This window comes from Mercenaria mercenaria, chromosome 5 (genome assembly GCF_021730395.1).
Source record: "Mercenaria mercenaria strain notata chromosome 5, MADL_Memer_1, whole genome shotgun sequence".
Taxonomy (NCBI): Eukaryota; Metazoa; Mollusca; class Bivalvia; order Venerida; family Veneridae; genus Mercenaria; species Mercenaria mercenaria.
Window position 1 is genome coordinate 12784353 of NC_069365.1, and position 13091 is coordinate 12797443.

At 36.2% G+C, this 13091-nt stretch overlaps 1 protein-coding gene across 1 annotated transcript in view; it reads left to right on the forward strand.

Moving 5' to 3' along the window:
* The first annotated feature begins 8660 nt into the window (after positions 1–8660).
* Positions 8661–13091, forward strand: part of LOC128556873 (uncharacterized) — a 43256-nt gene continuing 38825 nt past the window's right edge. Inside the window, exon 1 of the mRNA XM_053542700.1 lies at positions 8661–9058. Coding sequence (XP_053398675.1) covers positions 8959–9058 — 100 coding nt within the window. The 5' untranslated portion in view covers positions 8661–8958. The remainder of the gene's footprint in view (positions 9059–13091) is intronic.

Consider the following 13091-nt stretch of genomic DNA (forward strand, 5'->3'; position numbering starts at 1 on the left):
AAAGTTTGTTGATACCCTAGAGGCCACAATTATGATCCTATCTTCATGAAACTTGGTCATAATGTTTATCTTGTTGATTCCTATGTTAAGTTCAAAACTGGGTCAGATGGGGTCTAAAACTAGGTCACCTGGACATTTAAAGGAAAAACTTGTTAACACTCTTGAGGCCACATTTATGACCATATCTTCATGAAACTTGGTTAGAATGTTTATCTTGATGATGCCAAGGCCAAGTTTAACAGGTGAGCGATATAGGGTCATCATGACCCTCTTGTTATATTGTTGATTTATATTTAAGCTTAAAGGTATGTAGCACTGTAAATAGTGCATATTTAATTCATCTCGGCACAAAAAGTGGATAATTGCTTTTGGGGGGGCAGTGCAGTTATTCTCTTTTTTGCACTGGTAACAATTTGTTTTTAGCTCACGTAGCATGAAACAGGCCCTGTACTCTCATCTGAACATTTTAGGGAGGACATTAAAATGATTCTACATACAAAGTTTGATGAAGATCCATCAAGCGGTTAATGAGAAGAAGTTTTTTTTCCTATTTTTATCAATTGACGGTATATATATAAAAAAAAAAAAAATACGGCACCCTGATATCGGGTCGAAAATACTGCAAGTGACTGGATAAATTATAATAGAAGCTAGGAGTGGGATGCTGTATTCGAATCAATTGAATGTTGCCAGGTCGGGTAACACGAGGCGCGCAGGCGCCGGGTGTGATCCGACCTTGCAAAATCCACGAGAGCCAAATACAAAATACCAGATCTAGCTATTGTTAAATTGACCCTTTCATTATATACCTCCATCTTTTTGTTTGTTGTTCTGTTATCAATCGAAATCTTCACTGTTTTATCAATTTAACGATGTTAAAAAATGAACTGAATGTAGTTTTTTTGTGTGCGCTATTTATAGAACTGTGTCAAAAGTAAATCGTGAGTAATTTAGCATTTGGCGGGAAAGTATCAAATAGTCGAGGCAACTCCTGTTTTTATTAGGTTTGAAAATCGATGCTGTTATTCTATGGAACTAAGCACGATTACTGTTTTAATAGAATGTCATACTATTTTTAAGGTGTTTCATTTTAAGATTGTGAGCTGTGGACTGTGGCCTCTTATATTGAATTTCATATCATTTTTAACATTAGATCTAATCGTATATTATGCACTCGCATGTACTTTTATAACATTTTACATGGTAAGACTCACATCACAGGTTTTCTTTATACCTTTTAGCACTTTCTACATGAAATAATGACTGGTTTAATTAGTGAAACAGATTGCATACATGTCAAACTTTAATGCCAGTGACTTAATCTCACCTGTTTAAGAAACGAACTTTGGTGAAGATTCTTGGTATGTTGTACATGCTGTGATATTTACGTCACAAATGCAAGTTGACATTACGTTAGACTATAGTTTGCATGTGCTCTTGTAACAATTTAAACAGAAGCATTAAAATCTGCATTAAATACGCATTCATACGCATTTAATTCTTTAATTTTGTCAGACAAAACAGTCCTGTTGAATTTGACGATTAAATGATAAAAGAAATACTAGTATTCAAATAAACGCAGCTATTTCCGTGTCACATTACCGTAACTGCAAACAGAAAGCACATCAAAACAATCAAGAGTGACGTCTGTTAATATGTTCGTCCGATCCTGGTTTCAGTTCCTCTAATAAAACTATACTAAACAAAATAGCTCAGTACTATGCTAAATTATAGGAATCTGCTCGATCCAATCTGTAATTCTGACAAGGACACCCTTACTGAAAAAAACATAATTTGAAAATCTTTTTAAATCATAAAATTACGTTTTTTAAATAGCTGGTACCTTTGATAGATCAATGGAATTGTAATGGAAATCAACAATGATAAAAACAACTAGTTTTCAGAATTTGGAAATGTATTCGAAAGTGTTGTTGAAAAAAATTCATCCATAATATCTGAATAATTTTGTTATTTGAAAAAGAAAAAAAAAGTGTTTATATATATAATACATTATTTATTATATATTATTTAATATATATACATATGAAATTAAATTGTGCTGGTCTAGATATATTCTTTAAAAATTTAATTGTATTCCTAACTTTTAACTGCGTGAAACACTCCTTGAAAATCGCGGTATTTCGAAAACTGTAGCTCCTCTCTCCAGTTGGTTCAAATGGTGTACCCCTTTTAGAAGCACATGTACCACGTGACTTTTTTACTAATCTGGGGTGCCAAAAACATGGCGGATTCCTCAAAAAGGTAACATTTTCTTGAATAACTTTTCACAAACCTGTTCAAATAAAAGAAAACATAGATGAGTGCGTCTCACATAAAAATCCAACACTCGGCTACAAGTTTTTTGTTTCAAAGTCTACTCGTTTTCTCTAAAAGTGCAACCGCGCATCTGAAGTGAACGAATTTGAGGATGCTAAGAAGGGGGGCGTTTTCCCAAATTCAATGAATTGACCTTTTAAAGACCCGAAGATCAATAGTTTTCTTCACATACATTTTTGTATGAGTAGTCTTTTGACATATGAACATTAAAAATACAAATTAAGCGCATATATAGATTTTGGTGCCAGATTTATGATATTGCTAAGCAGGGGTACCATTTTCATAATGCTAAGACGGGGGACTATTTTCTATCCATAGCCAAGTTCAAATCATTTCTAAAAACATAAAAGTAATTTAAAAGGTCGATTTCCCGTAAGCACAGAACACACATTACCAACTTTTAGTAACACCGAATGGCGCATTTGTCTACATAAACAAAGAAGGATAAAATTATTTTAACATAAATTTAAAGACATCTATTTGTTAATTCAGAATTCGGTACCCCTAAAAATTAAGTTTATTTTTAAGGATCAATTTATGGGGATAATTTCTACTGATGTTGACATTGATAGTGAAGATCTATCTTAATTAAGTTGCAACCCGACCGCTTAGCTCAGTAGGTAGAGCGCTCGGTCTACAGTCCTCGGGCGGGGCATGTTCTCCGAGACGATTTGATAAGAAACATTGAGTTTCAAATCATTCGTCCTCCACCTCTGATTCATGTGGGGAAGTTGGCAGTTACTTGCGGATAAAAGGGTTAGTACTGGTACAGAATCCAGGAACACTGGTTAGGTTAACTGCCCGCCGTTACATGACTGAAATACCGTTGAAAACGGCGTTAAACTTTAACCGAAAATTTCAAAGTTAAAAAGGGGCATAATTCTGTCAAGATGTAAATCAGAATTATGAGGATTGTTTATACTGATGTAGACATTGATGGTGAAGAACATTTTTTAAGATTCAATTCAATAGCTTTTATGGTAACAGAGATATTCGACGTTATCAAAAACTTTAACCTAAAATTTCAAAGGTAAAAAGGGCTATAATTCTGTCAAAATGCAAATCTGAGTTATGGGGATTGTTTCTACTGATGTAGACATTAATAGTGACGAAGTACTTTAAGTTTCAAGTCAATAGCCTAGATAGCAATAGAGTTATTTGACTTTATCAAAAACTTTAACTAACGCCGACGAAAAAGTGAGAGTAAAAGCTCTTCTTTCTTCGAAAAGTCGAGCTAATGATACTGGCAAGCTAACAGAAGCAGGTAATACAAATCTATCTTTATTTTATAGCTCTTTGGCAGGTCTTATTTCATATAGCTCATAGTTGTTTCTGTCATTTGCTTTCCAAGAATTAATTGAGAAACAAGGCGTTGTCAACGTATTTGCATACATACATACATAAAGAATTTTACCTTACTCAAAACATAAATATCTTTAATTCATATTTCATATTATATGACAAATAACGCCAGTTGTATTGTGGCCAGTTTACCTAACCACCGTTCTTCAGAACAGCCGGTGTAATGAAGTATTTCGACCCCCATAGAATAACGACCCCCCGGTCATTATTCTATAGAAAATGTGACTCCTTTCCTGTAAAATATTGACTCCCCTTATAAAAAAACTGACTCCCTTTGAAAACTCTATAGAATAACGACCCCCGGTCATTATTCTATAGAAAAACTGACCCCTCCAAGTAAAATACTGACTCCTTAAAGATGACTCCCTTCGAATCTCATAGAATAACGACCCCGGTTATTATTCTATAGAAAAAGTGACTCCTTCCATGTAAAATACTCCCTGCCGAAATTACTACATTCGAACTCTCATACAATATCGATTCCCGGGCATTATTCTATTTAAAAAAGTTACTCTTTCCGTGTAAAACACCGGCTCCTAAAAGACTTTCGACGATAATATCTATTAAAAAGTGATCCCCACCAAACTTAACGGACAATTTTACTAGATCTACAACTCTAATACCCTCCATTGCCAATAGTTAACATTTTGATTGTACTACTACTACTGGTGCCGCTACTTCTATTGCTATTACTACATGTACTTCTTCTTCTTCTTCTACTACTACTTCTACTACAACTGCTACTACTGATACTACTATGCGGATGGGTGGACGGATAGCTCAGTGGTTTGCACACTGGCCTTCCAATCCTGAGGTCGGGGGTTCGATCCCTGGCAGCTACTCGGGAATTTTCAGAAACGCTTTTCAGTATTTCCTACCCAACTAGAGGTGTACTGGTCAGGAACCCTGGCAATCCTTGCGTGTATCAGTGCCATACACCGGGCACGTTAAAGAACCAGGCTGTCTATTCGCAACGAGCTAGGCTAAGTTAGCCGGACAAGCCTGTATCTGATTTCTGATCTCTCTGTCATGGGGGCTTTGTCTCACTCTGTCCCTCTGGTCAGATTGCTCTGTGTCTGTACTAGTAGAGGATGAATTATGCGCCCTGTGTGGCTGCATTTGAACTATGTAAAGCGCCTTTGAACGTGAAATTGATCATGAAAAGGGCGCTATATAAATCTGGTATAATAATAATAATAATAATAATAATAATATACCTGCTTCCACTAATACGTCTTGTACATCTACCTCTTCTTCTCCTGCTGCTGTTGTTGCTGTCACTTATTCTGCTCTGCTGCTGCTGCTGCTGCTGCTACTGCTACTTTCTATTGTTGCCGCTACCGTACTAACCGCCTCGGTAGCCTAGTGGTAGAGCGTCCGCTTCGAGTGCGGGAGATTGTGGGTTCGATCCCCGGCCGCGTCATACCAAAGACGTAAAAAATGGTACTAGTAGCTTCCTCGCTTGGCGCTCAGCATTAAGAGGGTAGTGCTAGGACTGGTCAGCCCGGTGTCAGTATAATGTGACTGGGTGGAGTATCACGTCACGTGTCTACGGCGTGATATTCCAGTGAGGCAGCACTATAAAGTTGGACATTGTGCTCACTGCTACAAGTAGACACCGTCGTTTATATGACTGAAAAATTGTTGAAAAAGACGTTAAACCCGAACACACACACACGCTACCGTACTTCACTGCAACTGCTAAGTATTGCAACTTCTATTAATACTAAGTTCTATGCTAGCAGTTTCTTGTGCAGTTTTCTTCTGAAGAATTACTTCATACCGAAGTTTGCAGGGATTATTGAACGTATTGTGAATTGTTATTTTCCTGAAAAAAATGTATACACCAAGATACAGCGTCTAGAAATAGAATCCCTTTTCCCGTTGCGGAATGCTCTGATTTCTGTGTCAACTGATGGTATCTGGGGCTAATGGTCAAACGGAAGGACGGACAAGGGCAAATCTATATGCCCCCCTCCCCCGAGTGGGGGCATAAAATGCAGCAATTAGGCCTTAGATACATGAGTTATCACTAATTTGACCAAATGACCGGGGGTCGTTTTTTTTATGGGAGTCAATATTCTTCGTGAGGTTCAGTTTACTTCACGTGGGGGAGTCATAGTACTATGATCTGGAGGTCATAATACTATGACCGGGGGTCACTTTTTCTATAGAATAATGACCGGGGGGTCATTATTCTATGGGGGTCGAAATACTTCATTACACCGGCACCAAAGTCAAATATTCTGAGAGAAAATGTCCACAGTCTTACATTGGTACATATCTGACATTGCCCGTTTCAGGCTTTATAGTACGGATATGTATTAATATGATTACTGTATCTGCTGTTTGAGAAATGTGCACAGCGGTTTGAACGCGTATTTTTCAACTTGGAGACTCTTCGAAACTTTATTATGATTTCACAACACATGTTTATTCTGATAATTGAATATCTATACAACATAGTAGAACATGCATTCATTATACCTTTTCAGACTGCACTTTTAAAATATCTACTCCTACAAAAGTGATAAAAACAGCACAAAATCATGATCTATTAAGAATTGAGAACATGTATTGCATTTACTTATAAGCTCTAAGTCATTCGCGAAGCGAAGTGAAATTAAGAACGGTATGATAAAGAGATATAGACCGAACATACTTATAGTGTGAAGCAGTCTTTACAGCCCCCACCCCCAACCCCCTATCCATAGCATTTAAATGTAGTGATACTGTTAATATGTGTATATTTTTAAAGAATTAAACAGAATGACTTGACAATTTACCATCTGAAAAAGGCTTCATTTGTCAAGATCATTTGAATTTTTGCATCATAATAGCGACAAAAATGTTATGAAAGCTCTTAATAACTGAATTGTAAGGTGTACATGTCAAGATAGACTCAACAGACTTTGTAAGTCTAATGTCAAGACAATACTTGTATAAAAATGTCTGTGAAGCTAACTAGTGTTTTTCGGTATTTAAAAGGAATAATAAACTGAATTTGGGGAAATGTCGCCTTTCTTAAAATTCAGAACTTTGTTAATTTTTTCACTTAAGATGTGAGGTCGCATTTTTAGTGAAAACTCGTGGACTAGAAAACAAAACAACACAAAACAAAAATGTAGACGAGTGTTAGATTTTTATACGAGACGGCACTCATATATTTCATTTTATTTGAACTGGTTTATGAAAATATTACCTTTTTGAGGAGTCGGCCATGTTTTTTGGCGTACAGTTTCACAACACCTGAAGAATTTCTTTAATGCAATTCTGCAATATATTTCAGTCACAGTTTTATTTTGTTTTGGACCTGTTTTGCGATGCATGGATCCAGGGCTCTGTTTCGTGTGCCCTGTGCTTCCGGAAAATCGATCTTTACCTTTATGTTTTTAGAAAGTTGACAGTGATGTATAACTTTTATATATACAAAGGGACACACTGATAAACAGTTCAAACTCACAGTGATCTTAGGACCTATCATAAACAGATTATCTTTTGATGTTCTGAACAGTCCAAAAATTGTTAAGTGAGTCAACTGGAATTCAGAGTCGCTTTGCCTTAATGAAAGGTGTGATAAATGTCGAATAAAAAACGTCAACATTATTCTAGAACATTTTTAACCGACATCCGTGTTCTGACATGTATTTTTGTTCAAATATGATGATTTGTACATGTACATGAACTGTAAACCGGTCAACAGTATAAACGGCTAACCACAGCTAGTGTAAACGGCTAATTTAGCAGAATAAAAAAAAAACTGTTATCCCTAACACTTACATATCTCTAGTTAAAGAGCTTGGAGAAACAATTCTTGAAGAAGAGTTTCTGAATTCTATCGATAGTTTTTCATGAGCTGTGATACGATTTTGCCCAAAATAAAGGTTAAATTTGGATTTCGCCTTAATACTGTTGAAACATTCTGGATACCAACAACGGCCAAACGAGACAGTGTGGTATATTAGAGATTTTCCAAAGACCTCGGAATTGGTGGTTGGGAAATGGGCGGGGTCCGTTATCGATATCAAAAAGAACAAATTTGGACCCATTCTGGAGTCTTTTATGGGATGAGTTCAATAAAATTAATCACATTTTAGATGAAAAATGAACACACAATTTACAGGGGTATCATCGTATTATATAAAATGCTTAACTTGACCTTATAATGTAAAACCTCCTGCACACTGTATGAAATTTGCAACACCATTTTGAATGGAATCTTAAATTATCCCAGTGTAAGTAAATTTTAGATGCGGGAGCGGCGTTTCAAACTCACAACCTTAACTTTGGTGGTGAAAAAGAGTAACCACTGGACCACTTTGTTCGCAGACATGGCGAAAGTATGGCGGTAGGCGGAGCATAGTACAGCTACCCATATAGATTTTTTTAGCTACTGACATATGCCAATCCACAGGTAGCATTATCGTATACCTAAAAAACACCATCCAACACCATCTAAAAGAAAATTTCTATAATTTACGGTTTCCTCTACTAGAGGAAAAACATTTTTAGATGGTGTTGGATGGTGTTTTTTTTTAGGTCTACGATACTGCTACCTGTGTGCCAATCACGTTATACGGATCCCACTTTTGGGCATACTGCAGTTTGTTTTAAAAAATAATGCCCGTCATAATTAAAGGTGTTAACTGACCGTTGCTCAAATCTTGTCTAAGACAATATCAACCTGGTAAATATTTGTAATATGAGCGTCCACGGAATTCTCTTTTCATTCTGAGCGCACGTGCACGAATATGTAGCCTACTACATATTCGTGAACAGAGTGAGACTCAGTCAAACCGAGTCTGTTTTTATTCTTCTCTGGTTGCATTCTTTACGCCCAAGGGAACACTTTCTTGGTTATTCATGTTTGTTATTAAAATTTTAGAAAAATCCAGTTTTACAAATTTTTACTTGACCACTGCGGCAATCCGCTGATAGCGGGCAGTAGTTTAGTTTTCCCGTGCAATCGATTCCCGTGGCGAACCGCCTTCCAAAAAATATAAAACTACCAAAGATTCAGTTTTTGATAAATACTGGGATGACTCAAATGCTGTGGAAAGACTTAAGAAAATAGCTGAATTGCTTACAACACGTGATTACTGTTTCTGTTTGCTAAAGATTTTGAAATGCAATGCAGACAAAGGGAATGCCTTTTCACAAGCATATTGTGAAACTTCAACTAATTCCAAAGAAACCAGTGCTGGAGCAAGGTCTATTGATGCATATCGTTTTTCAACTGTTTTCAAACATGGATACTCTATGGTAATGAATTATACAAATGACAGGAATAATGTTCCTGAGAGACGAGGTGATAGAATTGCTTTGGAAAGGCTGTTGAACGTGTTGATTAATTTAAAAGGTACATTATCTTACTTTTCGTGAATTTCTATCTATTTATCTTATCAGGCAGTTATGTCAAATGCATAATATGTGTCAAATCCATTAATATCTAGTATTAGTAAAAAGTCCAACAAGTATAAGAGAAGGTTCCTTACTCCAAAGGCAGTGGCTAGCGAACCGTCACCGGTGCAGCAGATCCGAGGTCTGCTGTGCCGGTGACGGTGCAGCAGACCTGAGGTCTAGTGCACCGTCATTTTTTAAATGTAAAATATAGCCTTTTGTAAAGTATTGTCAACAGATATGTATGAGTATTGGATATATGTACATGTATTGTTATAAGAGTGAAGAAAGATAAACATTTACAAGTTTACATTTTGATTTACTATTTTACTTCTTTATGCTGATCTCCGTTCTTTGGCAACATTGTGGTATCAAGTCAACTCGACCCCTAGTCAACTCGCCCACCATCAACTCGTCGCCGTTTTGGTCATTTCGTCCCCCAGAATTAGTCATTTCGTCCCCCACCTAATAAAAATTGGTCAGCTCATCCCCATTTTGGTCATTTCGTCACCCTTTTGGTCAGCTCGTCCCAATGTAGTAATTTTTTACGCTGAATATATTATTCATTTTCTCCTTTTTATTTCATAATTAGTTTAAAAAAAAATAATTGTATTTATATTCGCATGTTTTCCAGAGTTATATTAAAATCGTAAATTTATATACAAGGTTGGTTAGGTAATGACAGCTAGGGCTTCCATTAGGATTCAGTTTCATGGAGTCGGGACTGCCTAATATTCACATTTTCAGCGATTTTTTTCCTTCTTTATAAAGGTCCGGTAAACGGACCTTTTCCCAATTGAAAAAAGGTATCTTTTTTTCCCAATTCTCATCCAAAAATTCCCAAAATGACCAAGACAAACTGATTATATAGTTTAAATTGACAAAACACTGGAGGCCGAGAACGGAAAACCTCTATTTTGACGTAAAAGAATAAACCCTGCCCGCCGATATTTCCGTAAAAAAGACGGCCCGGCTTACTAGATAGTGACTCAGGGCATTTGGTTGACCTGAGGTCCCGGGTTTTGACCCGCAAAAAATCGAGGAAACTCGTATTTGACCAGCAAATAATATGCCTCGTGCGTCGGCTTGACTTGCGAAATTTTCTTTGATGGGTCTAAGTTCGAAAGTTCTGCCCCTTGTCAATCAAAATCCAAAAGAATTTCAATACTATTCGCCGGCACAAGCAGAAGTATGGCAGTAGGCGGAGCGGCGTATGTTAATTAGCTACTGACAGATGTCAATCACGCCACACGCTGACTGACACTTGATGATCTCGCGGTTTGTATTTAGCACAATGCCGTCTCATTATCAGAGATGTTTATTAGATCAGTATGTAAAAGTTAATTTATAAACAATGCTGCCTTACAGTATCGTGTTTGTACCACTTGTTAATTAGCAGTATTCAGCTTATGTTGTATTGTAATAAAACATGATTTTAATAATCCAATTTGTTGTTATTTTAAGTTTGTAAGACATATTACCGGCTTATGTAATCGTGGTCCTCGATACGATTACATAAGCCGGTCAACCGTTACTGTCTATAGCAAATTTATTATCATTGCCGAGGTTTTGTCTGGTCCAAAACAAATTATGTGCTGTAAATAAGTAGAAATTACAGGTATTGAATAGGTATGGTGAAAAAAACAAATTTGAAATAGGTATTTTATCAAGAATTTTAAATATTAAATTTAGTTTTAAATATTTCTCACCCGTTTTCGCGACCGTAATTTTCGAACATTCTATCATTTTTTACAAGATTTTAAAGTACAGTCTAAATAAAAAGCCAATAAAAAGTCTGCATGTAGAAAAATATGATCACTGTTGCAAAAGCAGCTCTTATTTTGAAGAAATTTTCGAGAATATAATCATGCAAAGGCACCAAACCTCATCCACTTTTAGACAACTTACTAAAATATAAACTGATTAAAAAAAACTGTAATGACATTATGTACTTGTTTAAGATAAAGTTTGTGGAAGTTGCATGAATACCAGTATAGGTTGACCGCTGAAAAGTTAATCTTGACTCTTGAAAATCTGATTTTGACCCTTGAAAATTTAGACTGAAGAGTCAATGACAAGATCATGAGTTTCAAAACTTTTGTTACTCTTTAGAGAGGGTCAGACCCCTCTTACAGGGGCTCAGACAGCCAACATAGTTGACATTTTCAAGAATATGAAAAAAAAGATATTTCACTATGAATCATTCAGTCATTCATTATGTTTTTGGATGATATTTACAATTGGAATTAAAGGAAGAAGTGTTCTAAATGATGTTTAATTAGACTTACTACAAAAAGTCCCAATTTGAGTAAAAACCCCGCTTAAATTCCCAATTTGGGTTAAAAACGCCGTCATTTTTCCCAATTCAACCGGTACCGGACCTTTTCCCAAAATGGCAAAAAAGGTCACTGATTTTGGAGTCCCTTTTGAATTTTTTTGGAGTCCTTCAGATATTTATATATAGTGCCCGAAATATAACTATTATCATCGTTATAGTGTTAGTTTTAGAGCTCAGAAAATGACATGTTGCAGCCAAACAAGAGTTTAATAAATGGTTTTCCAATTATCTAATGCATTTCTGAAGAAAAAAACACAACATTTTAGGCTTTCTCTATAAACAATGTTTCTAAAGCTGTCAATTAATTCAAGTAATTCATAGGAATATAAGATAGTGCTGAGCCTGTTTGATCTTGAAACCAAGAACTTGTAAAAAATAATAAGGTTGTTCTATGCACAGGAGCCTGAAATTCTATCCATAAGCCACCAAAATGGTGTATATTAAAAATGATCCCCATCTAAATATAAAAAACACCAGGAATGCAACACATTCGTACCCCACCCACCGCAACTAAACAAGAAAATTTCGTAAAACAGCCATGCAAGTGTCCTTGTGTGGTGACATTATTTAAAAGAAACTTAAAATATATGCGGCACTGCGCTCACCGGTCATTTCCATCGTATAACACTAAACAAACATTTTCTACAACATTCTGTTTGTCGACGAAGCCATTGCGTGACGTCACACGCTCATGTATATTTCTGCACGGGGTTAATAATGCTATTGTGTAATTGCCAGTATCCGGTACAATCCGTATATGTGGAAAAAGCACACGTTGTCTATCAGAATAGTGTATTTTGTCAATTTTGCACTACAGATCAATATTTAATAACATACAAGTCATACCGTATATAGCTAGACAAACCCGAATGTTTGTGGTATATTTTTTTCCGTGATGCGTTTCTTCGGTAAATACACGAGTTCCTTCCCCTGGTGTAGGAATGCTAGAATTAATTCCCCTTTTGGGGTTTTCCAGCATGGGTCATGTGGGGTCAAAAACTAGGTCACTAGATCTAAAAATAGAAAAACCTTGTGACCTCCCTAGAGGCCATATTTTTCAATGGATCTTTATGAAAATTGGTCAGAGTGTTCATCTTGATATATAGGTCAAGTTTGAAACTGGGTCACATGGGGTCAAAAACTAGGTCACTGGGTCAAATTTTTGGAAAAGCTTGTGAACACTCTAGGGGTCACATTTTTGACTGAATTTTCATGAAACTTTGTCAGAATGTTTATCTTGATAATAAAATGTGTCTAGGATGTGTTTGAATCTGGGTCATGTTGGGTCAAAAACAAGGTCACCAGGTCAGGTCATAGGAAAAGCTTGTGAACACCCTAGAGGTCACATTTTTGACTGTATCTTCATGAAACCTGATCAGAATGTTTATCTTGATGATCTCTAGGCTAATTTTGAAATTTGGTCATGTGGGGTCAAAAACTGGGTCACCAGGTCAAATCAAAGGAAAAGCTTGTGCAAACTCTAGAAGTCACATTTTTGACTTTATTTTCATGAAACTTAGTCAGATTTTTTACCTTGATTATACCTAGGCAAAGTTTGAATCTGGATCATGTGAGTTCAAAAACTAGGTCACCAGGTCAAATCATAGGAAAATCTTGTGAACACACTAGAGGTCACATTTTTTGATATATCTTC